Source organism: Ptiloglossa arizonensis, chromosome 9 (genome assembly GCF_051014685.1).
Source record: "Ptiloglossa arizonensis isolate GNS036 chromosome 9, iyPtiAriz1_principal, whole genome shotgun sequence".
Taxonomy (NCBI): domain Eukaryota; kingdom Metazoa; phylum Arthropoda; class Insecta; order Hymenoptera; family Colletidae; genus Ptiloglossa; species Ptiloglossa arizonensis.
The window spans coordinates 22,547,509-22,573,270 of NC_135056.1; the positions used below are offsets into that span (position 1 = coordinate 22,547,509).

The following is a 25,762-nucleotide window of genomic DNA, read 5'->3' on the forward strand; positions in this document are numbered from 1 at the left end:
GAATGCAGTGCAAGCTTCGGTAAAAACAGAAATTTCTCGTATTTACTATACAGTCAGATGTTCCATATATGTATATACATATACAAGTATATATGTATAACACTCGAGAGGTGCAACTATTGATTACCTGCTGTACCCATAGAACACTCTCGACTCCAACAGACGAGTACAATTTTGCGTATTACCCTTTCTAAACTTTAAAGTAGAAACTGAAAACAGTGATTAATAATATATTTGGAAAGTAATTCTCACAGCAAAATTATCAGTTGAGCAAACTTAGTCACTTGTGATAAAGGTAAAACTGGTCGTCCGATGGTTCTCAATGTGTACACGTATGTACATAATAAGTAGATATCGTTCTTTCCTTAATTTCTTCGTTAACCGTCCGTATAAACGTTCTACGGTAACTACATAGACAGAATGATGATCGTAGCGCGAATATCTCGCTGTAAACCTTATCGAAGAATGCTTTAACAGACGGTTGTGCGTTAAAGAAGATAATTCCACGCTTAAAGCGTTGTCGATATCTGACCGACGAGACTGTCGTTGCACGTGACAGTATCTAAGAAAATGCAATTTGAAGAGCCACGAGCCGAGCGAACGCTAATTGTCACGATGCAACGTGTCACGCTAAGATGTGCGTTGCCTGTGTGCATAGATACATATCTATATACATATAAACGTATGTACATTCCAGGTTCTATATTTATCCCTTGGTCGCGTTGTTTTACAAAACATTTCTGAATTCTCTTTGTCCATATATCGCTTCGTCGAGCATTATATTTATAAGGTCGCTTTTAAAAATGGGAAAAATTACACCAACTGCTCCAACACTACTATTACGTTTGCTAAAATGATTTTGATCGTTACTTCGGATTTTTTTCCCCGAATATGAAATCCCGTTCTCTTTACGGTGTAAATTAAAATACTCTTATATGTATATATTATGTATATTTATGGCAAAGTAAATAGTCTGGGTTTCCAATGTGACTCGGGCATCAAACTACCTAGGCACGGTTCTGCGTACATTTACGAAAACGCACCCGAAATTCCCCAAACGTACAGTTTGCATCTGCCTGGTCGTATCAACCGGCACGTCTGCCCTATTTCTGCTTCCTTTGTGCCTGCGAATCTGTCCAAGCATCTGCGCATCATTGTACTCGCTTCCGCAAAGGAGTACGTTGTTCCTTACCCTTGTCCCAAAGTTAATCCTGCTCCGTTAGACGTGTTATTATGCGTTCGGGTAATACACAAAGACTCCTCTTCGTACGGATGGCAAGCATCTCGACCATGAGACACGATTCTCATTCCCATGAATAAATATGTAACTAATTATGCGTTCTCTAGATGCGATACGTATATACATATATATGTAGGTACTCACAGACCGAAAGATGCGCAAAGAAAATCGATAAAGCTACGCTGCCGCGAAGAACTTGTATGTATTGCGCAATAATATGTATGCGGTGTATAAGGTCGATGGCAATTTTGAAACGCAGTACAATATTATCTCGTTATTAACATAAATGTAACTTTTTTCAATTACGGTCCACTATGTTAAATAATCTCGAAACGCTGGCCACGTCACGATACTCGCAGTTATGGTGTATTTGTAAACACAAGTTGCGTCATCTGTCGGCATCATGACCGCGCCTTCGGATGACCTTAAAACTCGTAACAATCCCTGCCTCGACAGAATTCGGTTAAAGCGAATATGAGTTTTAGATAATTGCGCAGTTTGGTAGATGTGCGTCGTACGGCCGATTTACGTCGTAAATTCGTGCCCCTTCGGCTACAAGTACCGTGAACGAGATCCTCGATGCCCTTACGCGATATTGCCACATTATTCTATGACGAGTTACCGTTTACGTACTGTTTTAAAGTTACACGTTTCCCTTCTTACTTCCACAAAAGTATTGAGAATATTCTTATCTCGCGAAGTCGGAGACCTATAAGATCGAGAAAAAACATCGTTCGCAGCCAGTCCGACGAACGATGACACACGTATGTACATACATATGCGTGTACATATGTACGTTCGTACATACGTACATATGTAGTCTGATGCTGCAGAACGTATCCAAAAATACTGCCTGACGTGTACGTTAATTTCGTAACGTCAACGTAATTAATGGTAAATACGCTAGAAGAGGCTCTAGATACAAAAACAGTCGAAAAATCGTCTCGTAGTAACCGTCGCAATTAAGGACGACCTCGGACTGTCCTTGATTCCAGAAACTACGCACTTGGAGCAGCCCTAGTCTCCGACCTAACGATCAAAACAAATAAATACGCGCGTAGTAAGACTGCTCGTTTACATCACACACGCGGACCAACCGTTTTACCGTCCGAAAGAGAGAAGGAGGAAACACAGACTTGTGTAGGTTAGGTTATGGTGGGGCTCAAGCAGTGGAACGTGCCAGAAATCCCGTCGCGCATCCACCGATCAATACTTGGTATTTTCGTATTTATTCCGGTGAACGCGTAAAAATGTTTATAAGTGTGATATAGAATGACAGTTCTCGACAAGAGGATCACGATCGTGTCGGCGGTTGGAGAATACATTATGGTAAAAGTGTCGAAATTTTGGTATGGAGAAATGTGCGCATTTATGAGTCGGGTGCCGGTGTAAGTCTCGAACGTTCGACACTGCGACGCCGCACGCCTATATAAGAGGGCCGGCCGGCTCGACTCGGCGCATTCGCAAATTAACTTTTGTTCAGTTTGGACGTAACGAACACCCGAAGACCCACCAACCAGTGAGCATATCTCTGATTCTTTTATGTGGTCGACCAGGCTGCTGACAACAGGACGTTAAAATGTAGACGAGAGGGATCCGGTGCGGAGCGCGACAGTTTACCGTGGGTATTTCTTAATTTGTTCAAATTGCATTTTTATTTTCTCGGTATCTTTATTGGTCCGTTGCGTCGAATATTGTGGCCGGCTTCGTTTATATTACTTTCAATTTACGTACAAATGTGTGACGCGTAGCTACGATATTTGTCCGACGTTTGCGTAGATGTTTCATTACGAAGCGGTGTAACAAACTGTATACATATATAATAACTACACCGCAATGTACGCGCAGTTTACAATTACAGTATTATGTACCGCAGATGTTGCACTTGTACGTCTTTTCAGGTAGTTGCATAAAATAAATCTATGTATCGTAAAATGAAAGTAATATCGAGTACATATTATTTGACGGTTGCGTATTAGTAAATGCGATATAAATTGTCGGTCTCATTATTTCTGTATAGATATTTATCGTGTTGCGAGGAACTGTATTTTAAATTAACGATGTAAAAATACTTGTATATTGATATCGGTTTGAGTTTACAGTAATGTATTATTAGAAAATTTTTACCGAATACTGAACAACATTATGCTATTATAAACGATTACATAAAGATGTAGAGTTATTCGGTAGTCTCTATTTTGATCGGTTTGCTCGCGGGTTCTCCTGTCTTCACGATTTCGACCACTCGTTCGGTTCCACTAGGTATCTCCCCCTAAAAAATAGTAACAAAATTTTACTAAAACGTAGAAAATTCATGAACGAAATCAACGAGGCTTGTATATATTTGTATTTTTATAGTGCACCCTACGGGGTCGGTGCTTGAACAATCCGTACGCAACGATAGATTGGTCTGACTAGTTTGAAATTTCTTCACATTTCGAACTGTTTGAGAACAACACTTCGAGACACATGCATTAGGTAAGCGGTCGTTGCATCGACGTATTTCAATTATGTTGTTACATTTCCTTACGTTGAAGTATAAAAGAAAGAGGTGGCTTCTTGAAAGTGAACATGCAAATTAGATAGAAATTGCGGCTCGTGGTGCCGCTACTGGATAATTCGTTTCTTAGTAGCCCTAAATTTGACCAAAAACCGAATATCTGTAAATTCTAGCAACGATCCGTTTCGGAAGAAGATCGATACTTTGATATTATTTCAACGTTAATTCTCAATGTAAAAATTCGCGAGAAATCTAGAATAAACGTAATTGATGAAATGTAGCGGCACTCTGGCCTATAGATTGGATATTATATATATATATCTCTTATCCTGCGTTAATAGGTTGTATAGTGCATTTTCATGATGTCTGCTTAGTAAGGAGAGAGTTAAAAAGTATCGATTTATTAAAATTTCGATGAGGAGCACTCGCTAGTTGAACCTTATCGATTTTAACCGGTCTTGAATTCGTCTTTGTCGTTGTGACAAAACTCTTCTACGTTTCATTGTTCGGAGTACTTGAGTCAAGTCGGGAGCAGCTCCTTAGAATTCCGTGTTAAAGTCGATAAACGCGTTAGTACTCTACGAATGTGCCTCATCCACTTGAAATTCTTTAATACAGCGAGATATTCTTTTTATAGTTTAGAGCAGACTCGTAGCTTGACCGAGGTAAATCGTCGGCATCATCTTCTTTAAACGAATATCTACCACAAGGGCACACGGAACATTGGAATTGAAAAAGACACAGAACCGAAACCAAAAAAAAAGAAACTTTTAAAAAGAGAGGATCATTTAACGCGGCTCTAGTTTGCGAATCTTCGCGATTCGCTCCGGGCCCTTCTCCTCTTCGTCTCTTACCTTTTTGGGTGCCGTGATAGTTAAGACACCATCCGAAGAAAGGCTCGAGGTAATGTTAATCACATCGTGAGATGGAGGCAAGACGTATCTGCGTACAAAGCGTCTGCTGACAAATCCGTGCTCGTCTTGCCTCTCCTCGTGTTTGGCTTCGACGATAACGTTATTGTCGACGGTCTTCACCGTGATCTCTTCCGGCGAAAATTGTTGAACGTCCAATATTACCTACAAATCGGAAGCAAAGGCAGAGAGTAAATTAGGTCGTCTAGATGTAAAACGATATATCGTCTGTCCTTTGACAAGTAGGAGATTTTTTCCCCGACAACAGAATGTTGCATACAATCAATACGCGTAAGCTATGAAGAAAATATGATCCACCGTTGAATCCAAGACCGAATTACTGGACCCGTTTGTGTACCACTACCATCTTTTATTGTCGCATTCGTACACCCATCAAGAAGAGCTTCCGCATTTTAAATTAACGATAGACCACACGTACACAAACACGCGCACACGCACACGCGCGCACACGCACCCGCTCTAGCGGGCGGGAGGCAGCTTCGCCTGCTTCCAAAACGTGCACGTAGCCTGTTCGCTTTGACAAAACAGGTTCCCTGCCCCGGAAAATCTTGATCACCGTGAAATTCTTAGCTACCGTACGCGCAATCGTTTTGAGGCAAATATACTCGGCAAGCGCCGGATAATATAATCCGTTCTTCCGATATTTCGAATCGAGCGTAATCGTCCCCAATAACGAGGTTCGTTGGAGTTTTCCATTCGCAAACCATGTAGGAAACGACGGACAATCTCTGGTGTTCCCTTCGATTCTCCGTTGTTCATGTAACCTTTGGCGTATTTCGGTATATAGCAGTTGCTGCATAGAAGCGAAACCGGGAAGATGTAGCTATCAAGCACACCTACTTGTGTGACACTGTTCCTTTTTTCCTTTCAACAGAAAAGACGCGAGCAAACATACAAGTAGGTGATATTTTTACCACAAGTAAACGTAGCGCGTTAATCCGCGCCAGTCCTGTTCTTTTTGTCGATAAAGTTGATTTTTATTCGATGGTTGGGAATTTCGCTTAAAAAACTTATAGAGAAACAAGAATTAAGCAGGGAGCGAACCGTGGTTCTTCAGGTGATCCTCGAGGGATCCTGAAAACCCGGCGAGCGTGGTTTCGAGGAAAGTTAGCGAAAGAGCCCATCGATCCTTTATTTCGAACCTCGAACAAAGTAGAAGAGACCAAAAAGAAAAGAAATATTTTACAACTTGAGTGCCGCTGCGCATACATAGGGACACATCGCGTCGTCTGCATTTTTGTACATAGAATTTCGTATCTGGAATCGTTTTCTATGATCTTGTCGTTGATCATTCGAGAAGCATTTATTTTTATATAGAGATTATTAATATATAATATTTTACAACTTGAGTGCCGCTGCGCATACACAGGGACACATCGCGTCGTCTGCATTTTTGTACATAGAATTTCGTATCTGGAATCATTTTCTATGATCTTGTCGTTGATCATTCGAGAAGCATTTATTTTTATATAGAGATTATTAATACACATAGCGGAAAGGGAGATATCCGAAAGTTTTAAGAGCCGTTTTAGCCCCGGGAGCAGCGCCCCCGTTTCGGGGGGTGCTCCGCCAACACACACATTTTCGGTTCTTTTTACAAAACTGGAAGACTGATTCGCGCGACACGATCCAATTTTCTCCGATTTTAAAGAGTCTCTATTTGGCGTCGTTCAGAATTGTAATCGAACGTAACAAAAGAAATTCTTTCGGAAGTGAACAACAAAAGGAAGAGCGTGCACGCACACGTGCTCTATTATCCGAGTCGTGAAGATAAAATATAATGTGGCAAAAGCCGGTTAAACTGTGATTTTTAGGAACGTACTTCCGGTGTTGAAGCGTGTCTGTCGGAGAATACCGCGTACGATCGGAGTGTACTTTCTTTTTATACGATTTTTGAGATATACGTTACTCGAGTCGCCTCAAAAGAATAGTAGTTTTCGAGACCTGATTTTACCCAATCGATCTACACTTTCTCCCCTCCCCTCCCCACCCTTCTCTTCATCGAGGGGGTTCCCACGCAAAAGTAGACCCGAAACGTTTCGACTCGCACTACTATTTCATTCACTATGAACCATTAATGAAGAATGCTAGAAGAGTAATAGCAAAAAAGAGAAAATTTTCCCGCATCACGACCGCATATCATGCAGCCTGCGAAGAAAATGCCGACGAGTAGTAGAAGTAGCAGCAGTTGTAGCGCCAGAGATAGGAATCGGTTTTCGGGCCTTCTGGTGTTCCAATTTTCTCCTTCGTTTCGTTAACTACACTCCTCGAAAATTATTCCTCTATCTCTGTTCCATTCCTTCGGATTCGATCCATTATTGATATTTTATGATCAGCAGACCGTATTTTCTTTTATAGTAGTGTCCAAGTTTAAAACGTTTTGTTGATCTCGTTTTTTATTCACCGTTCCGATACCATCCTAGGTTCTTTATGTTCAAAACTTGTCTCGTTGCTCGATTTTTCACATTCCTTTTGTAAATCGTTTTTTGCGAATGCGGATTCTTTTCTTTCCAAACCATAAACCTCGAAGAAAAATTCGTAAAAATTCGTAAAATTCGTAAAATTCGTAAAATTCGGAGTAAAATAAGTAAAGGGAAAAGGTTCACTTTAGATTCTCTCAGCCTAACTTAATCAACCACGGAAATTCGTAAAATTAGGGGGGGACACAGACGTATTTCGTTTCCCGTTCCGGGAACTCCAAAAGTAAATATTAACGGAGCAGGAAAAATATTTAGCAGCTCTATGCATATTGTAAACAATTAGCTCGTGGCCGATGTACATGTTAAAATCATTACCGAGTTACTAAGTTACGATTTAAACGGACGCGCACTGTCGATGTACTAGACGCAATTAGAGAGTTTATATACGCTTAACCACTTTACGCTCGAGACAGAGATAAAAATACATTGCGAACGTTTTATCCAGTTTCCAATTGTAACATCGACACGTAATCAAAGAGACAAAATATCCAATTCTTCGAACATTTTCACGAAGCGAAGCAGGAGAAGAGTGCCTTTTTCTTTAAATTAATTTTGAAAGTTGGCTTCTTTCGCGACAAATCTTCGATCCCGTTGAAAACATTCTTTCTCGGCTGATTCGATCAAAATCCTTGTTTGTTTCGTTGCACCTTCCTCGACTAGCACCACTTTGAATTTTCCTTAATATATAATTTCATATTTGATATTTGGCATTACTAATATAATTCCATTAGCAATAATTATCTGGTAAACGCTACGCTCTCGTTCCAATCCAGGCATTCAAAATCAATTCCATTGTAGAGTCTCTACAAACTACCGATAAGAATATAACGACTATCCCATGACTTTCTGATTCGGAAAGTTATGGGATAGTCGTTGTAAACTTTGTAGTGCTACGCACAAGGACGATACTGGACTTTAAAATTTATAAACGATAAAATAGCAAATTTAGCCTAACGTATATTTCAAACATACGTATATACGGAGTTATTCGAAGTCATGGTATTCCCATCAAAGTTTGATGCATAACGATATTGAGGAGTATCCCCAACGCTTGAAATCGCGTTAGAAGCTACCTTCAGATTTAAAGAAACAACTTCACGAGTGATCTATACACTTGGTCAAAGTTTTACCATTAGAAGCGAGCAACCGCGATGATGAAACTTGTACCATAATCAGTTGGAAGAAAGTCGATTATTTGCCATTGCTTTCTGTTATTTTTAAATCGTTCGGTTCTGTAGAAGAGTGACGCCTGATAGATAAATTTTTTTTTTTCTCTTTTCTCTTTTCTTTTCTTTTTTTTTCTTTTCAATTTTCACCTGTGAGATTTCCACTGTACGATCGAACATCGTTGTTGCAACGGTATCTTTTCACTCTATTAACGACAGCGACATATTGTTTGCGATAAACGTTGAACAAGTAAAGTCAAAGTTATCGAAAAATCATTGTGAACGTTGATAATCGTGCCACTACGGAGTTGTTCCGTGCAATACGAAATTTTCACCAACTTAAATCTGTCACTGCATAGATTTACTCTCGCGTAAAATAGAGATACCCTCCTCGAGCGAAATAATTTTACGCAAACTACTATGGCTACTTGACAACAGTTCAGAGACGATCGGCAACTGTATATGGAATATTATCAACATTGAACGATAACCTCGAACAAAACATCCGACACATTCAATAGAGAATACACGTAATCCTTGCTTAGATCTTGCATTGAAAACGAATTTAACACATTTTTATGTATCGGAAGAAGTAAATTGGCAAAAGTAACAGTATATAAAATTGGCTCGGAATTTTTGAGAACGCGTGCCATTTAAATTGCTCGAAAAATTTGAAATTGATCCAGTGTTATCAAATTCTGCAAAGAATCCAAAGTATCCAAAGTATCCAAAGTATCTTTCTCATAAAATTCAAACTATCGAACTGTCTTAGAAATTTTTAAATTGAACAATAATATCTTATTAGTGGCCGTAGTTTTTCGATCGACGTATTTCCATCCGTATCCATAGTTACCACTCGACGTAAATGGTATTCGTAACCATACATGTTGTCCCAGACAATACGTATGGTTCGTACCGTCGAGTGATAACTATGGATATGGTTCACGATTCTTTAAGTAGCGCAATAGTTTCTCACAGTAAACCCAGAACAATAAAACGACATCGGAATCACCATGACACACGTTACGAAACCATTTAGTGTCGAGTGCCACTATATCGACCGAAACAGCGAAAGATCAATGTCGAAACAATCTACTTTTGGATCGTTGTGAATCCATATGCTTCTGATCCCAGAAAATACCATCTCGGAGCTTTGCAAGTTTTGAGTTCGGTCCGAAATCGAAGAATCACGAGCACCGAAGAGATAAGTCTTTTTCTCGGTCTACATCTCGCAATTTTCTCTTAAAAACGATCGAGTCACCAACCTGGAAGTTGTCTTTGTTGTCGATTTGAACCGTGCTAGATCCAGTCGAGTGCTGGCGCGTGACGTTCCTCCACGGACGGTAGTAACTGTTGCCAAGAATCGAACGCAGAGGTCTGTTTAAACTGAGGTCGGAAAACCTCGATATCAGGTCGTCTCGGTCCAGTCCTCTGCCAAAATGTTGGTCCATCAATCTGGACACTGGTCGATCGAAATCGTCCCACCAGTCGCGAAATATTAAAGGAACCACGGACATCTGTGGAACCATCAATAACGAAACAGACTTTCGGTTAGTTCTTGCTTTTCGCTTACGGAACGTGGAATGCGAGGAGAAAAGGTACAAAACATTGCTCGATGTAAAGATAAAATGCGTGCGACGTAATTGAAATTTCGTAATTGAAAATTAATGTACCATGAAAACGACCTACGTCGCGGAAGTCTGATGATTAAGAGTCGGGCTAAGATTTGAAGCGTGCTAGATTCAAGATTTGTTCAGCTTAAAACGCACGAACGTGTTACTCGTGCGTACCTCGTTATCACAAGAGGTCACGATCCTGCAGATCTACCTATTTCAAACACCAGACACCATATATCCTAATAAGAAACCAAAAATACACGAGAACCGCCGAGACACTGTAAAAAGTTCCTGGGGGTACTATTTCTGTTTACGTGTCTCCTCGAACGTATTCGACAACAATATATATATACATATATCTAACATGTACGCATAGCAGATGATTAGGAGACCAGTCGATAGCGGATTCATAGAAAGCATTGCTCCAATGATACGCGTTTGATTCGTTAAATATTCCCAACAACGACTCCTCGTTCACGCGAATGATATGTATAATTAATAACGACGCAAACTGGACAATAATATCCGTTGTATTTTGCGATGTTTACGCGATTACTTGAACAATAATATCAATGAAAAAGGGTATACCGGACTAACCAAAGAACAACATTTCTAGCAACGACGTAGCAGAAACGAACTTGAAATGGCATCGTTCTCGTTGAACGTATTTTTTTTGTTCTCTCGTTGAAATTGACTTGAAAAAACGACGAACTTTCTCGTATTCTACGAATGTTCACGAATGAGGAGACGGTCAATTTAAAATTAGAAAATCGTGTCGAACAATAAAAAGCTAGAGAGGTGTAAACGGTACGCGTTGCGTTAAGCAAATCGACCACTCGCGGCGTAAAATAAAACGATGCATTTCTATCGAGCACGCAGACTTAACCCGCGTTAGCTTTTAGGTTTACGTAGGAGCTAGATTTAGAGAAAGGAGAACACGGTAATAAGACATTTTAATCGTTAGTGGAATAGGTGAAGTGCGAAGATTGCTAGAAGACATAATAAATCTGACCCACGTACACAAGGGACGTCGACTACAGTAACGCAAGAGATACATGAAAATTACTCGTTATTTCAGAAATGAGTCGAAGAAAAAAAGTATACGTCCTTTGACCGTATACTGTCTCGACATTAAACTACTGGTGATCGTCAAAGTAAAGACAAAGTTGAAGACATCCAGGTTTGAGAGAGAAAAAAGAAACAGTAACGATAAAGAAGGAAGTGACTGAACGCGTTGTATGGTATTGTAACGGATATTTAGCTGTTAAAAATCACTGTTTTTTCGACGTATTTAACGAATAAGTCATCTGTTAAGTTTAACACTACAAAATACGAGTAAATAAAACGTATTCTCGATATATATATATATATACATATTTATGCGCGAAACTTTGTTAGAGTTAGCGAGAGGAAAGCATATCGTATGGGCGTGGTTAAGTGGCGATTGTAAAATCAATCGCATTGAACATCATCCATTCACGGTTAAGACGAACGAAATTCAGAGGGACGATAAGGAAGACAGGTAATAAGAGGGCACACACCGTCTTGTAGGTTTAAGGATTGAATTCCTTCAGAGTTAGGTAACACGTACGGGCACTTTGAATGCGTATAAATCGTGGTAGATGTGTACTAGCCTTTAAGTACCGCTTAGGATTCTCACTATCTTTAGGTTACTAGTTCGTAGAGAGCGTTGATTATACGTTTGTTTAGCCAAGGGAAAGCAAGAACACAAGACCGATTGATTATAAGCACAAACGAACAACAGAATTACTACCGTGTCTGTTTGCGGGAACGTCGGGAGCGTAAAAGTAGTTGAACGCGGAATGCGACTATCTGATTCGGTCGCCGAAACGCGAGAAGCTTAAATAGGCGCTCTCGAGGAAGCGCCCCAATGCCCACGCATAGAGGCAACGAAGTTTCCAATACTCCCACAATGTTCGCGTGACGTACACACTGAGTTTCCGTCTAAAGATATACCCAATGGATGTTAAAGGCGCGAGGAGGGGCTGTGGATTCTCGCGAGTACCCAACGTGATTCAGTGTTTTGATAATTTTGGCACGATGAGACATTTCTGTTACTCTCCTAAATTTGTGGAGGTGTCGTAGCATTGCTAGAGCCAAGGACGCTTCGTGAAATTTCCCGAATCGTTTCTCGTTCAGGCGATTCCCATTTCTATCGAGACAAGAACAAAGAGAGAAAGAGAGGGAGAGAGAGGGGGAGAGAAAGAGATAGAGTAATGGACAAACGGACGATTCCAATGCATACTGATCGAGATCGTACAGCGTTCACTTTTCGTGTACCACACGATTGCTGCCTCAGCAATGATCAGTTTGCATATCTTCCACTGTTGTAGGAGAGAGGTTCGGGTGTATCTGCTGCGAGCAGTCCATTCTTTAACTAACGTGGGTGTACGTGTTAATTAGAATACTACATCTGATTATCGCACACCAAACGGATTCGTTTACTTTTTGATTTTTACCAAAATGAAACCAAGCTGTTAGAAGCACACCGTGTGCTTAGCTTCGAGCTACGATAACAATTCCCGATGTCTACTCGCATTATGCACATTGACGATCCAGTAAACGATCTCTTCGAGCTATATCCCAGCCTTGTACTCTTTGACTACTCGATTTTCACAATCTCACCGTAACAAACACGATGTATATGTATATATCAGTCAGTGTGATCTTGCACCGTAACCTCGTTCGATTTTACAGTCAATGTGTATTTACTGGTAACGAAAGAGGAGGAAGTCTTGACATCTGAACGCATATATACATTACGATATGAAATGCATACATGTAAGGTGGAGATAATAACAAATCTTAGTTTTCGTAAGAAAGTGTCGCGAAGAAAATAAAAAGAAAAAAAAAATGACGAGTCTCGAGCTATTCGATTCTCGTCGTTAAAAAAAAAAAAAAAAGATTTTCTTAGAATTTTATGTTTTAATCGATTATCGACTATTCACGATACTGTATTATGTCATAGCGTTGTATGTTATTCACTAAGGTACGTGTTATTTGGCGAATTTCTTTCTATTTAGCGACAAGTGTGAGTAAAATACGTACAATATAAATACGAAAATTGTGCATTTGAAAATTCTGTTACATAAATATACCGTTATTGCTAACACCCCGCGCATTTGTAACGCAAACTGAACATAAATATTGGTCAGCCAACAATACAATCGAAACCAAGAAAGTCTCTTCTACCGAGGATGAAAATGGAACGATTAAAAGAACAAAATTTACAGGAGAAAGCGCTTGTTAGCGGATAAATAGACATATAGTAGTGTTTCTCTAGCCGGTGCAGTTACGCTCACCACCTTTCGAAACTGCTTGCATCGAGCGAGCCTCAATCAATGTCTCAATGTCTCGAATTATAAATGAGTTACCGAAGTAAAAAGTAAAATTTTAAATTTTTTATCATAGTATCGAACGCAATACATGTAATATCGAACGAATAACATGTAACCAGCGAAAAGCCAAGAAGGAATATAAAATATGTTGTAAGAAACATATTGTTGACCAAAGTCCGTTAAAAAAAGACCCTTTGTTTAAATAATAATTCAAAACTAATATATATATATATATATATATAAATGCTTATATATACATTAACCCTTAATAATATATTTAACCCCTTGTGGACGGATATTTTAGAACACAATCGTTAGATTGGACGGAACGGTTTTCAAGAATAGCATGTACTAAAAATTAATTTATTTAATGTATAAATTTTGTTTGAACCAACTCGCATATTAATACGCGTTTTCTTACGATATATAAATTCAATGTTTGTATTCGAATAAACGGTCGATGTTTCGAAAGACTTCTTGCATAACAAATTGATTATTTTTGGTCAACTTTGAAAGCAAACATTTGCTTGACAAATTTTGTAAGATCTCTATAAAAAATTTACGCGTAAAATGTCGATTGTCGTTTCAGAAACGTGTCCCTTGTGTACTATATACAATGTATCTAAACAGCATTTAAACAGTTCGTCCGCACTTCGTGTTTTCAGTTTTATTAGTTGTCTACTGGCTTACGGAAAATTTTTTCTTTCTCTAAATCAATATTTTCCCCGCGAATAGTATATCAATCACAAATAAGAAAATGCCAAAAATTTATCGAACACTACTCCAAATATTACGAATGAAACGCACCCGGTGATTAAATGCAAATGCAAATACGCTAATGTTAATGTTAATATTAATGTTAATGCTTATGCTAATATGCTAATGCTAATACGCTAATGCTAATCTTAAATGTTAGATGTTAACCGTTTCTCATTCGATCGCAGTTTCCTTATTCGCTCTGATAGGTTCTCAGTTTTACATACTTTCCTTCGATATAAACATAGCCAAGCCCCGCTTCACGAAGGGAGATAAGGACGTCCGAATTTCACCTACCTGGTTCTTCTTTAGCTGGTTACCGGTTCTAATCTAGTATTAGCTCGAGAAACACTACTCTGTTCAGGGTGTACGTATATAATTTATTTTTAAGTTGACCTAATATTGAGATACTTAAGATAAGTACCTAATATTGTGCGGCATTATATAGTGATAATAATAGGATTAATATGATTAATAACGATTAGGTATACGCGTAATCTACCAGAAATACGTTAATCGATAAAACCAAATATATACTTATCCGACCTTCCATGTTTTAAGTGTTGTCAGGCAAATCTGATCGATTTTTCAAATCTTTGTTATTACGAAAATATGCGTGAATCAATCTCTGTCTCTATCGTCTGTTAGGCTGAAAATTCTACGTGTCTCTTTGATACTGAATAAAACGACGATTCGGTTTTGATTATTCGGGTGCCCAAATAGAGAAACGAATACACCCAAATGAATACTCCCATAATGGTTACTCTGCGTGTGATGGTACACATATACAAAAGTAATAAGTAATACATACTGTGAATTAGTGTTTGTAATCTCCCTTGTACTCTGTGACTTAGTAACATGTTTGTATCGATTCTTGTAACATTTGCACAATGGCTTTCACCGATTACGCTACGTCTTGCTCCGTTGCTTACGTTACGGTAACGAAAATTGTTGCTAGATCCTAAAATATGATGCATACGCATATTCGATGCTTTACCTACGGCAGCATAGAAATTCAATTAGGTTGTTTCCCCCGTGCAGGCATCGTATACAAAAACGGGCTATTTAATTGCAAAAATCTGTGTCGTTCTCTTAAAAATTTATAAAAATTATGCATTAAAACCTCTTGCCGATCCGAACATACTTATTACATCCTATTTTGTACTGTAACGTTTTGCAACACCTAGCTATTAGTACTCGAACTTCTTTTATTGGCTGAGAAACAATAAAGTGAATATCCGACATAAACGAGTTTTCAATTTAAAAGTAAAACCAAGTCCTTCCTTTGAAAGAAAAGATAATACAACTGTTAAGTATTAAAGAAATGTAGCGCGAGTTTTCGAAAATTCGATGAAAAGTTAAAACGGCAAACACGAATTAAAATTTATCTGGATGGTACATAGTAGTACATCTGGATGGTAGCAAAGTATACTTTTAAATCGCTAAAATTGAAAATGTTGTGCACGCAATGTCTAGAAATTCTGTACGTTGACATTCAGGGAAAGAAATGAATAAACAAAGTATTTATACGACCAGCCGTTTCATTCCGCGGTGCCACGAGTTTAAAATTAAACTTTGCGAAGAGTTGGGATAAGAGAGGAGCGATTGGAACAAGAACACTGAACGTGAATGAAATTTACATATAATATTTGCTAAAAAAAGAAACTTACAAGCGTACGACGTATTGTGCGACATTACTCTATTCTTAAATATTACGGATATTTTACAAATCGTTACGCAACTCGCAGCGTAAATCTGTAGAGATGGACGAAAAAAACGGGAGAATCGATTTTTTTCGATGAGTCACGTAAATCGATGTATGAGCAATTCGGGTAACATTTGTAGTTTCTCAATATCCTGTAGAGTCGATATGCCTTTTTCCTGTTTAAAATGATAAAATGATAATTTAACGAAAGACGGTAAAACATAATAATCGAATAAAAAATGTTTCAAGAGTATGTATAGATATATAGGCTAAAAAGAAATTTAAAAATTAGAAATCTTTACATTGTATTCTTTCCATTTTTCGTAATTTTGCTGCATGTACCCCACAATCTCTGGCATGTCGATAAACGCTGAAACAAAAACAATAGTCGCGCAACTCTCGTAGAATCTTAAAAACGTTGTTAACCCTTTGGGTGTTGCAACAAACACTTTGAATTGTACAAAGCTTACAAAGCTTATACAGCGTACATCGAATCGACAAATCTTACAATTAGCATCGAAAGGGTTCGTATATAGAAAAATTGTTACCAACCATCCCACGCTTCGATCATGTCGTTTATGATAAAATCGATGAAACCTATTTGCGATTTTGGTATCGAGCATGTTGATCTGTCGAACATCGGCATTAAGACGGGCAGCTTCAATTTCTTTTCTTCGTCGGTCTACGAAAGAAGAATTAAAAGTAGCTTTGGAAAAAATGTTTCAAAAGTAAATTTTACCTGACTAAAGTACTCCTCTGCGATTCGTCTGGTCCATTCGAGACACCACTTCAATGGTCGAGTCGGATTCGACACGTCCGCGCATTTGATCATCATTCTTTTGACCAATAGTACGTTTTCTGGTTGCAGCACGACGGACATGTCCAAGGAATCCGCATACTCCTGTGTTAAAATTTTATCGACATCAACAATACGATCGACAAATGTACGCGCGTAATAGTGTTTATACTATTCTTCCGTGCATTTTATACCGGGTTGTTTTTTCTTTAATACATTTTTTTGCCCCACAACCGGGCTCGAAACGTAAAACTAGTTAAACAGTGTATACTATTGATACGTTGGTAAAGGCAAAATAAATGTGGAGTGAAACCAAAGCCAGTTGAAATCTACGTAGGTACGTCGTTGTCGAAGAAAAGCATTCGTACGTCTATCGATGGACCTCCAATCCTTGAGCTGCAAACGTTCATGAATTTTGCCAAATGTTCAAAGTGTTTCGTCATCTCGGTAGCCAGAATCATATCTATCACGTTTTGACGGACCAATTTGTACGTGTCCCGTGTTAAATTCTAGAAAATCAAATATCTCGTTTGTCCTACTTGCATCTGGATCCTCTTAAATAAGTACACAACTCGCGAAGTTAATCGATTTTGCGCAAGACTCACTTTGAAGATATTGACGCTATCCTCTGATAACGATAACTTGAACGTCAGGGCCGAGTGATGCGATTCAAGCACGGACGTATCGTTGTAAAGAATCGCCAACTTGTTGTTGGCATTGCAGAGAAACTGGCTGAAACGAGTTCGAATTGAATCTTTTTCCGGTTGTTCGTTTGAAATTAGAATTCGCATTTACCTCGATCTGCCCGGATGATCGACATCGTGAGCGGCAGCCGCAAGCAAAGCCGCGACCTCGTCCAAAGGTTCCAGAATTTGTTTGAGTCTCTCGGATCGCATAAATCTGGCGGTAGCTTGCAAAACATCCGCAGCATGGGTTGAATTGTGATAAGTATTTTCAGCCCGATAATTCATTTCGATCAAAGTCAACCAATTCTGTAAAGTCCTTTCGTCGCAGTCTAATCTGGCTGGTACGCGAAACTGATTCATGATGGTTGTTCCTAAGAAGAGTAGCGGCCTGTAACGAATTGCACGGATGAAAAGCTAGGTACAATTAGGATAGAACAAAGAATGGAAAATTGTAGCGTAGAATCTTTATCGCGAAACATACTCGAGAGTACTCGTACCTATTCTCTGTTAGAACTTCGAGCTTAAATACATCGAAATTCCACTCGAAACATCTCTCCAGTATTTCCGTGATCTCCTGAGAGCCACGGAAACCCTTGACCTGCATACGCAAAGTGGTCGAAGCATTTGCGATAGCTTTGATCGCGTTCTGTCGCGTAGATTCCGCCGAAGACCTCCTCGATTCCCATGTCCTTCGCGGCGACTGCGTCCATCAGTGATATTTGAACGTCGAAATTATCCGCGAGACACGGATACTTTTTAATGAAATTGATAAATGCTTACGGCGAGCAACGCTCCGACGAGATCAGTCGCTACCGGATCGGTGTAGTTTCTATCCTCCTTAAGATTCGGCGCGTACAATTCGGTGGTTTTGAGCATCTCTATCGCCTGAAAGGCTCATCGAGTTAAAATCAAGTTCCATTTCTAGGTAAACAAGTGTTGCAGCGAGAAACAAAGAACCGACCTTTGTATCGTACAAATGCAAACAGTTTTTTCAATGGAAATGGATAGCGATAAAGTTTATAAATACCTTATCGATTTGCGCTGCTGTCTCGGGGCTCGTGGATTCTGTGATCGCGTTGGAGAGGAGGGTGATCACTTTCGTGATGGGTGCTTCTAATTGCAATGAGTGTAGCTTTTGCAAACTGGATCGTCTACGGCCTGTAAACGAGAGGCTACGATTTTCTAGTACCGTCGAGTTTCGATCGTGCAACGATCGTCTCGAGATCGGGCAAATATCACTGACCACGGCAGCTGTCCTAGTTCGCTCTGTTTATTAACTCTACGGGCGTATTTACGACCGTGATAGACGATTACCGATATCGAGCGCGCACCGGTTATCCTTACATTAAAAAAAAATCTCGTTCAACGTGTCAACGAATCTCCAATGGCCTGATTTTTAGCTCCATGTGTCGATCGAAATTTAAGATACCGGAGATGCGTGCAATACGACTGGTTTTATTCGATCGATTAGATTTTTGGCTCGGACATTTACGATAAATTGGTCACCGTTTTCAACGTTCGGCAGCGATTCGTTATCGTTGCTTTACGTTGCGAATCGTAAGGCGTTGTAAAAAGCTGGGAAGAACGGTGTCGAATTTATCGGGTTATTCTACTTTACTTTTGCTTTCGAGCGAACTTGACGAGCGAGTAAACCGAAAGTCCGGAGAACGTGAGATAAATGAAAACTAGGAACGAGACGTTACCCTCGGTAGTATTAGATCTGACATCGGACGGCCTTCTCGGTGTTGTCTGTGTAACACTCACTTTAGGGAAGAGCGGTTGCGACGTGACAGGAACCGGACTAAGGGGGCTTATGTTTTCCGACAGATACGTCGTGTCGTATATGTATATGTAGTGAGTCGGTTTTCTGAGAGAATAGTTCAATGAAAATCAACTAGCGAACAATAGAAAGCGTTTACGGTATTGCGTTTCGAACAACTTACTTCAACATGGTACTGAAAGGTATTACCCTGCAGTTGATAACGAGCATTCGGTTGTTCTGCCGTCTGCAGTTCATGTTTCCTTCGAATTCTCGACCCTTGCTGATCTGTTGCTCCATGAGAACAAAGTTCTCGTAATACACTATCTCCCCTATGTTCTTCCCTAACATTTCGCTCGTCTTATAGCCTAGTAACTTTTCGCTGATTTTATTAACGTACTGCAACGAGGGAAAAAAATAATAAATATAGTCATGACAAATACCGCGAGTGTTAAACGGTGCAAGCAGTTTCATCCACTTGCTTAGGTAACGCAATCAAGAAATTGTTCGTTACTCACGTTACCTGTACAATGTGTTTATCGTTCGTCACGTGTACCATGTCACGGCATCTGTCGAGAGCTACGTAAAGCGCGCTGGCAGCCGCAAGTTGACTTCTTGGCAGTAACGCGCTAGTATAAATTCCCACTAATTCGTTTATTAGTATACCCTCGTGGGAGCATTCCATCAATGCCTAGAAAATACAAGAGAGGACGAACGACTTTTATCCGTTTGAGATAAAAAAAAACAACCGTCCATGTTTAATCTGTGTTTTCCGTATATCGTAGAGATACGACAGTTCTAATGACTACTCACTCCGTTAAATCCTGTTTCCAGTAAGTCCAGTGCCACGATTTTATCTTTGTCGGTATACAAGAAGTACCTGTGGAAGTTTCCAGAGGAAAAATATCAAACGATAATGCGAAATGTACTGCGTAAACAAAGAAACGTTCAACGAAAAAATTACTATTTTTAACTTACGATTTTTTCACAAGAGCTATGATAACGGAATTGTGGTAAATAGAATTGGCCCTGATCGCTCTGAAACGAACCAATCGGATCTATTAATTCGAATCTCTCGATTCTTCGAGGTGCTCGATAAAAATCTCCGTCGATATTTTACCGTACCTACAAATTGTGTCGGCCTCCACGTCGCGCTGTCCTCGACGATCGATGATTATTAGCTCGTGGATCCGACTTTGGAAAAATTCGACCGCTTTTTCCGCGTCTTTCGCTACCGTCACGCTCCACCCCAATCTCCTCGAAGAGGCAGCGAGAATATCCATTTGCTGGTCATCTTTGAAGAAGACCAACAATATCTGACGTTCGAGGAGTTCGATTCGAAATCAATAATAATAAATTGTTCGATAAATCCAGAAACGTCGACATAAATTATCATCGACACTCGATTGTACCGATAGAACGGATACCCAGAAGAACTACTTACTTTTATGAGACTAGGAACAGTGTTCGTTAACGGATAATCCTCGATATCTTGCAGTCCTTTCTGTAATGCACGAAAAGATAACGAATTTCGCGGATCGCATGTACCGATCGTTAACTTCTGAGCACGAAATTAAAATACTTCCACCGCTAAGATTTAAAATTTTAAAAGCGAATGTACCGCTAATGTATACTCGTTATTGCTGGATTCCAACTCGAGTCGAGTATTGTTTACTTTCACACGTCGTCGCGCACGTGGAGATTCATTCACATTTATGATCCTCTCGTATCGAGATCTCGAGCTTTTCATTCGTATTTACTACCGTGCTCGATCTTAAAAGTTGTGCGCTCGTAGTATAACCTATGCATGATGTTAAAGCTAGCTTCGCAGAGACAAGCGAATCGAAAGACAAAGTGCTCGTGACAAAACGAAGTTGGCCGTTTTGCGAGAAAGGACGAAAGGACGAGACCGTGAGGAATATTTCGATCGATCGACAATTTAACGTCGATACAGTTTACAAGAGACGTTCCGTTTTGTTTCTTAAACGCTGGAAAGGGAATCATTTATCCCTCGGTAGCGAATTTTATTCTGAGCGCACGAAAACGTTTCAAGTTGGAGGTACGATCGAGTCGTGTCGCGCTGTAACGATCTCGTATCGTTGTCAGGACCGTTCACGAACGTACCTCGAACACGTAATATGCCTGCGCAATGATGAAAAATTGAATTACGTTCGGAATTACGTCGTCCTTTTGCGTAAACTGTGAACGTCGAGACTGTACATACGTTTATACGTCGTGTGTTCGCGTAATTGGAATAAAAATGATTCTTGATTTTACATTCGCATCGTTCATTTCTATCGAAACACCGAAAAAAGAAAGAAAAGATCTCTTCGAGATCGAAAGGACAACAGTCGCACGTTATCGCGAATAACGAGACTTTGCATTCCCGATATCGCGGTAAACGCGTACTTCGTTTATTTAATACGTAGAATACGGTCAGTTGTAGAAAACAAATGGATCGTACCTGTGTTGGCGACACGAGAGTCGAAATTATTTCGTGTACGTTCATTCCGTACTGTCTCGCGTACCATTTTTTCCGAACACTGCCGCACATTACATCGAAAATCCACCTATACCACGGACCCGGCGATTCTTCGTAAATGTCCTTCGTACAGTCCGTAGTATGACAAACGTATATCGGTGTTTGCGTGGATCGTCTTTTCTCGTTCATTCTTAATCGCTCATTAACCGACGCGTTTAGAGTCGTTGATTGTCACGACGCGATCAACAGGCACCCGGTAGACAATAACGCATACTTTATCACGACAGAACTGTTGGCACGAGGTCGATCTATTCGATCGTTGTTCCGAAATTAATTCCATGATCGCAATTAGCCTGCGTCCGCGGCGTAAATATCGTTCGTTTGCATCGTTAATCGAAGCTAGAATTTACCGATCGTGTATATTGGTTTCGTTTAAAACACCGAGAGCGCGAAAGATCGATGGGCGAGGTACGTCGATCGGAGAACACGTTCGCGGACGTCCATCGCGACACTGATAGGGCACGCTGCGTCGCGGGTTCAGATTATCGTTCTTTCGCTACGCGTCGTTATACTATCCGAAGCAGAAGCCTCCGTATATCTTCCGATAACGAAGCTTCTCCGGAGAACTAGAGTACCTTCGTACAATTATTATTTGTGTTTGTGTATCGTATAAATAGTCGATAATAGATTCGCATTGCGAGAAACGGTATCGTCATTTTTCTCCCGATAAACGTAGCGGATAAACAACTGTTCACGGTAAGATCGCAATAAAACCGCTAAATCCGAGTATCGACTCATTCCTATTAAACGACGTTGAAACAAAGTGAAACGAATTTAAAAAAAAAACGTTCGAGAAGAAAAAAAGCGTAGCCTGTCCGCCAACGATCGCGCAAAATAAAAAATTGTACGCGACAAAGTTTCCGAGCAAAAAAGTTGTTCGGTGTAATTCTTTTCCGTGAAACGTTGGTCGATTCGTTGCGTCGAAAGTAAAATTAAGAAGAAAAGCATGTTTCGTTCAACCCGTTGCCACACAGATACGACTAGTGCGGTAGTAAATACCGTTGCGTTTTCGTGGCGCTTCGCGGTGTTTCGAAACACGAACGGTGACACCTCCAAAAGCTTCTCTTCGTCGACGACGAATTACGCAAGACGTCGATTCCTGAGACTGCGCTCCAGTTGTGTCTATATACTGTCTACGGACAGCAATTTATACCCTGTTTATGTACGATTTCGATCACACACCAGGGAAACGAAAGGATGCACCGAGATCATTAATAATTCGTTTACCAGTTTCTACCCTTCGCGTAGACATGTACACCGTTTGCTAGACCTATAATCAAAGCTCGACAGGAGCCGAGCCGTTTAATGTTTAAGCAGCCGACTTAGTTTCTATTGTCGATGAAAACTTCAATGAAAACATACGATGCAATTTTCACAAGACCGCGCGACACGTTGGGAATCGTGCACCTGCACGGAATGAAACGGTTCGCGATTATGGTATTGCCAAAGGGTATAATTATGGATCGCAAGGTTAAGCTGCGTGGAAAATGGAAAGACTGACGCTTCGTGTTTTTTTTTTCCCCCAGTCGGCTGTATTGTTTCTCTATCCCTTTCCTCTATTAATTCCCGTTCAGATTCTCCCTTCTCCTGTTTGGTAATCGATGGCCCAGTTTCAGCCCTTCGACCTCTTTTCGTACTCGAAGTTGACGAAGTGATCGATGCTTCGATACAACGTTCGTGTAAAGAATTTTACACAGATTTTTACCTCGCATTAAGGAAAATACTAAATAATCGGAGTAACGAAAAAGGACGGTTATATACACGTTTGCGATACAAACGCGGCACAATGAAAAGATTATTAAAAATACAAGTGTAAAACGAAACTGTATCGTGATCTTGTTGCAACTGCTTCCCCGGGCGTAATAATAAAAGAAAAACCATAAGGTATCGATTGTGTATTAATCGCCGTTAGTGCGGTGTAATATTTCTCGAGAAGTAGTAACAAGAAACAGTTTGGATTCGATTGTCTCTTGTCTGCCTTCAAAAATACGAACTAAGGCATCACTTCTGCTCCGTTATCTTTGATTGCAGTTACAAGAATCGTGATATCGATGCGGCAGCAATATTTTCACGAGTTCAACACTTTGAAGCGTTGCATAGACGATAGCGTCCATTGCGTCGTTACAATTGCAGCATATTTCGTGAATAGGATCGGTTACCGTTCGCAGTACCGATCCTTTCTAGCAAAAAAAAAAAAATTGAGAACCAAACAAAAGAAACCGAAAGAAAAATAACGGTATAAATTAATTGCTCACGGTTATTGGATAGTCGACATCCTGGTCCGCATCCGTAATGTCTTCGAACGACGGCTTGCCTCTTAAAAGATCGTACTCCGATTTCCCTTAAAAGAGACATACGTGTGTAATTTTGTAATTCGTTCGAAGTGAAAATTTAAAAGTCTAGCGGTATCTGATAACGGTGAGGGTATCGATCGGAGATTAATTCGTACAATCGATGTGTGTAAGCCGTGTTTCAATACGCTTTACAAATCGATTTATTGGCCGAGCAATCAATCGATATTTCGATAATAATAACGCGATAGGTTAAGAACCGGATTACGCATACAATGCCACGAGAAGATTCTAGATCAGTGGATCGACAATTAAAACTAGTTTACGAAACTGATCGATGATTGTTTTTAATCTCTATCGCCGAGTGGAGATTAATTTAGTCGATACGATCACAAAGAACATTCTAAAGTTCTCCGTATACCTAATTAACAGGAACTGGCAGGCCGATTCGTTTCGCAGAGAATGTTATTTCGTGCTAATTTTGATTTCTTATTTCCAAGTTAAATAATTTGACGTAGAATTATTCGTTTGGATAGAATTTAGTTACTTTTCTCGTTGAAACGAGAAGCAAACGATTCTACGAATATTATTGTGTTTCAGAGGGGTGTTCGACGAGATCGAGCGTGCAAAACTTATGTTCGCGTTTTACGACAGGATCGTTCAGCGATTCGAATGGATCAGAGTTTAAAGATAATCGATCGAAAGTAGGCCGTCTTAATTGGACATAGCGAGCACAGTATAGGGACAAGCACACGGTTGTTTTTAGCCAAAATGTAGAATACGTTTTAAAGATACCTACATACTTTCTTGATCGACACTTGCTATTTACGATCATCGATTGAATCGATTTCCAGTTTTTTAATCCCAGTGTCGTACGAACATACGATGCGAATTACATTTTAAAACGTATTAATCGTTTTTCGCCCTCGCGTAATTTCTGCGGTCAATGGTGAAGTTATTATTGAAACGATACAATGGTATTCTTCTTCGAAGTAGAACAGAATTGGAGGAACGGACAAGAAATTTCTTTACGTACCATCGTTAAGCAACATGTCCTCCAAAGTATCTTCATCTTGATTAGGAAAGAAATACTTGTTCGGTGGGGATGCCATGTGAATTTTTAAATTGTTAACTTCGCAACGGTACAGATGTGCATTGATATTTTATTAATTGCGTCTTCATGTTAACGACGCTAGTTCGTAGCGTTCGAATATCCAACGAAAGTATAGTGACTGGCGATCGATGTAACAATCGACTATTGCCCGTACGAAAACAACTATTTGGAAATGTATCGTATAATCCTGTGCAAATACATTTAATGATATCATTTTGAAAAAAGAAATATTATAATATCGAGGAACGTTTATTTTTAACGTTGCAAATTAAAGATGCAATTTTACAGTATACGCAAAACAGATAACGTACATACGATAAAATCGTTGTCGTCGTGTCGCTCGAATTTTTTCGAAATCGAAGTGCAACGATCAATACGACTCAATCGTTTAGCAACGTTAATTACGCCACTGTCTCGATACGCATCGGTCGACTAATTACTTTGTTAGCAGTACGGGATTGTCCAAAATATATGCGTTTTAAATAAGTGACTGGTGAAAATAAAATTACTCGTTTCTTCGTCCACGTACATTCGAGGCACACTATCTTTGCTGTAACGTAAGATCGAAACAAAAACGAATAACAGTATATTCCGCTCGTAAGTTTATTTGAACGTTACACCGAGAATTACACCGTTCACTTTTTCCATATTACACGTTTTCTTTTTTTTTTTTGTTTTTTTGTTTCTCGAGAAAGAACTCTATGTAAATAACACTCGACAGCTGCAAGCGAACGGAGCGCGTTGAATATTAAAATCACGAGTTCGAAAGTACGGGAAAAAATCGGCCCACACACCGAACGATGCGTTGCAAACGGCTCGA

The 25,762-nt window shown here is 39.8% G+C and overlaps 3 protein-coding genes across 8 annotated transcripts in view; 1 reads left to right on the plus strand and 2 right to left on the minus strand.

The window, feature by feature from the left end:
• Positions 1-2,364: 2,364 nt before the first annotated feature.
• The window catches only part of LOC143151698 (uncharacterized), a 30,619-nt gene continuing 7,221 nt past the window's right edge, over positions 2,365-25,762 (plus strand). For 2 of the 4 annotated variants that reach the window (XR_012993406.1, XM_076321057.1), the window contains exons 1-3: positions 2,421-2,861; positions 3,599-3,718; positions 4,378-4,643. Coding sequence is in view for 1 of the 4 variants with exons in the window: in XM_076321056.1 (XP_076177171.1) it covers positions 20,799-21,200 (402 nt within the window). In the remaining 3 variants the exon portion in view is untranslated. Of the gene's footprint in view, positions 2,862-3,598; positions 3,719-4,377; positions 4,644-16,622; positions 21,272-25,762 lie in introns of those variants that run through there. The other 2 variants (XM_076321056.1, XM_076321058.1) reach the window with 2 other exon arrangements.
• LOC143151696 (protein lethal(2)essential for life) lies at positions 3,295-11,869 on the minus strand. 3 transcript variants are annotated; one of them, XM_076321053.1, is made up of 4 exons: positions 11,709-11,869; positions 9,584-9,835; positions 4,595-4,816; positions 3,295-3,512 (listed from the first exon to the last, which is right to left on the minus strand). In XM_076321053.1, the coding sequence occupies exons 2-4, from the start codon at positions 9,833-9,835 to the stop codon at positions 3,420-3,422; spliced, it is 567 nt and encodes a 188-aa protein (XP_076177168.1). In that variant the 5' UTR covers positions 11,709-11,869; the 3' UTR covers positions 3,295-3,419. The 3 variants fall into 3 exon arrangements, with proteins under 3 accessions (XP_076177168.1, XP_076177169.1, XP_076177167.1); XM_076321054.1 differs by having other exon boundaries at positions 11,569-11,768; XM_076321052.1 differs by lacking the exon at positions 11,709-11,869 and having other exon boundaries at positions 9,584-9,854.
• Pde8 (phosphodiesterase 8) lies at positions 15,682-24,100 on the minus strand. Its single transcript, XM_076321034.1, has 20 exons — positions 24,089-24,100; positions 23,987-24,017; positions 23,793-23,878; positions 20,440-20,499; positions 20,121-20,311; positions 19,974-20,033; positions 19,809-19,875; positions 19,519-19,686; positions 19,180-19,394; positions 18,940-19,103; positions 18,264-18,394; positions 18,017-18,121; positions 17,734-17,936; positions 17,346-17,624; positions 17,156-17,282; positions 16,919-17,059; positions 16,494-16,655; positions 16,307-16,436; positions 16,057-16,124; positions 15,682-15,930 (listed from the first exon to the last, which is right to left on the minus strand). Exons 1-20 carry the CDS (start codon positions 24,098-24,100, stop codon positions 15,853-15,855), a joined length of 2,478 nt encoding a protein of 825 aa, XP_076177149.1. The 3' UTR covers positions 15,682-15,852.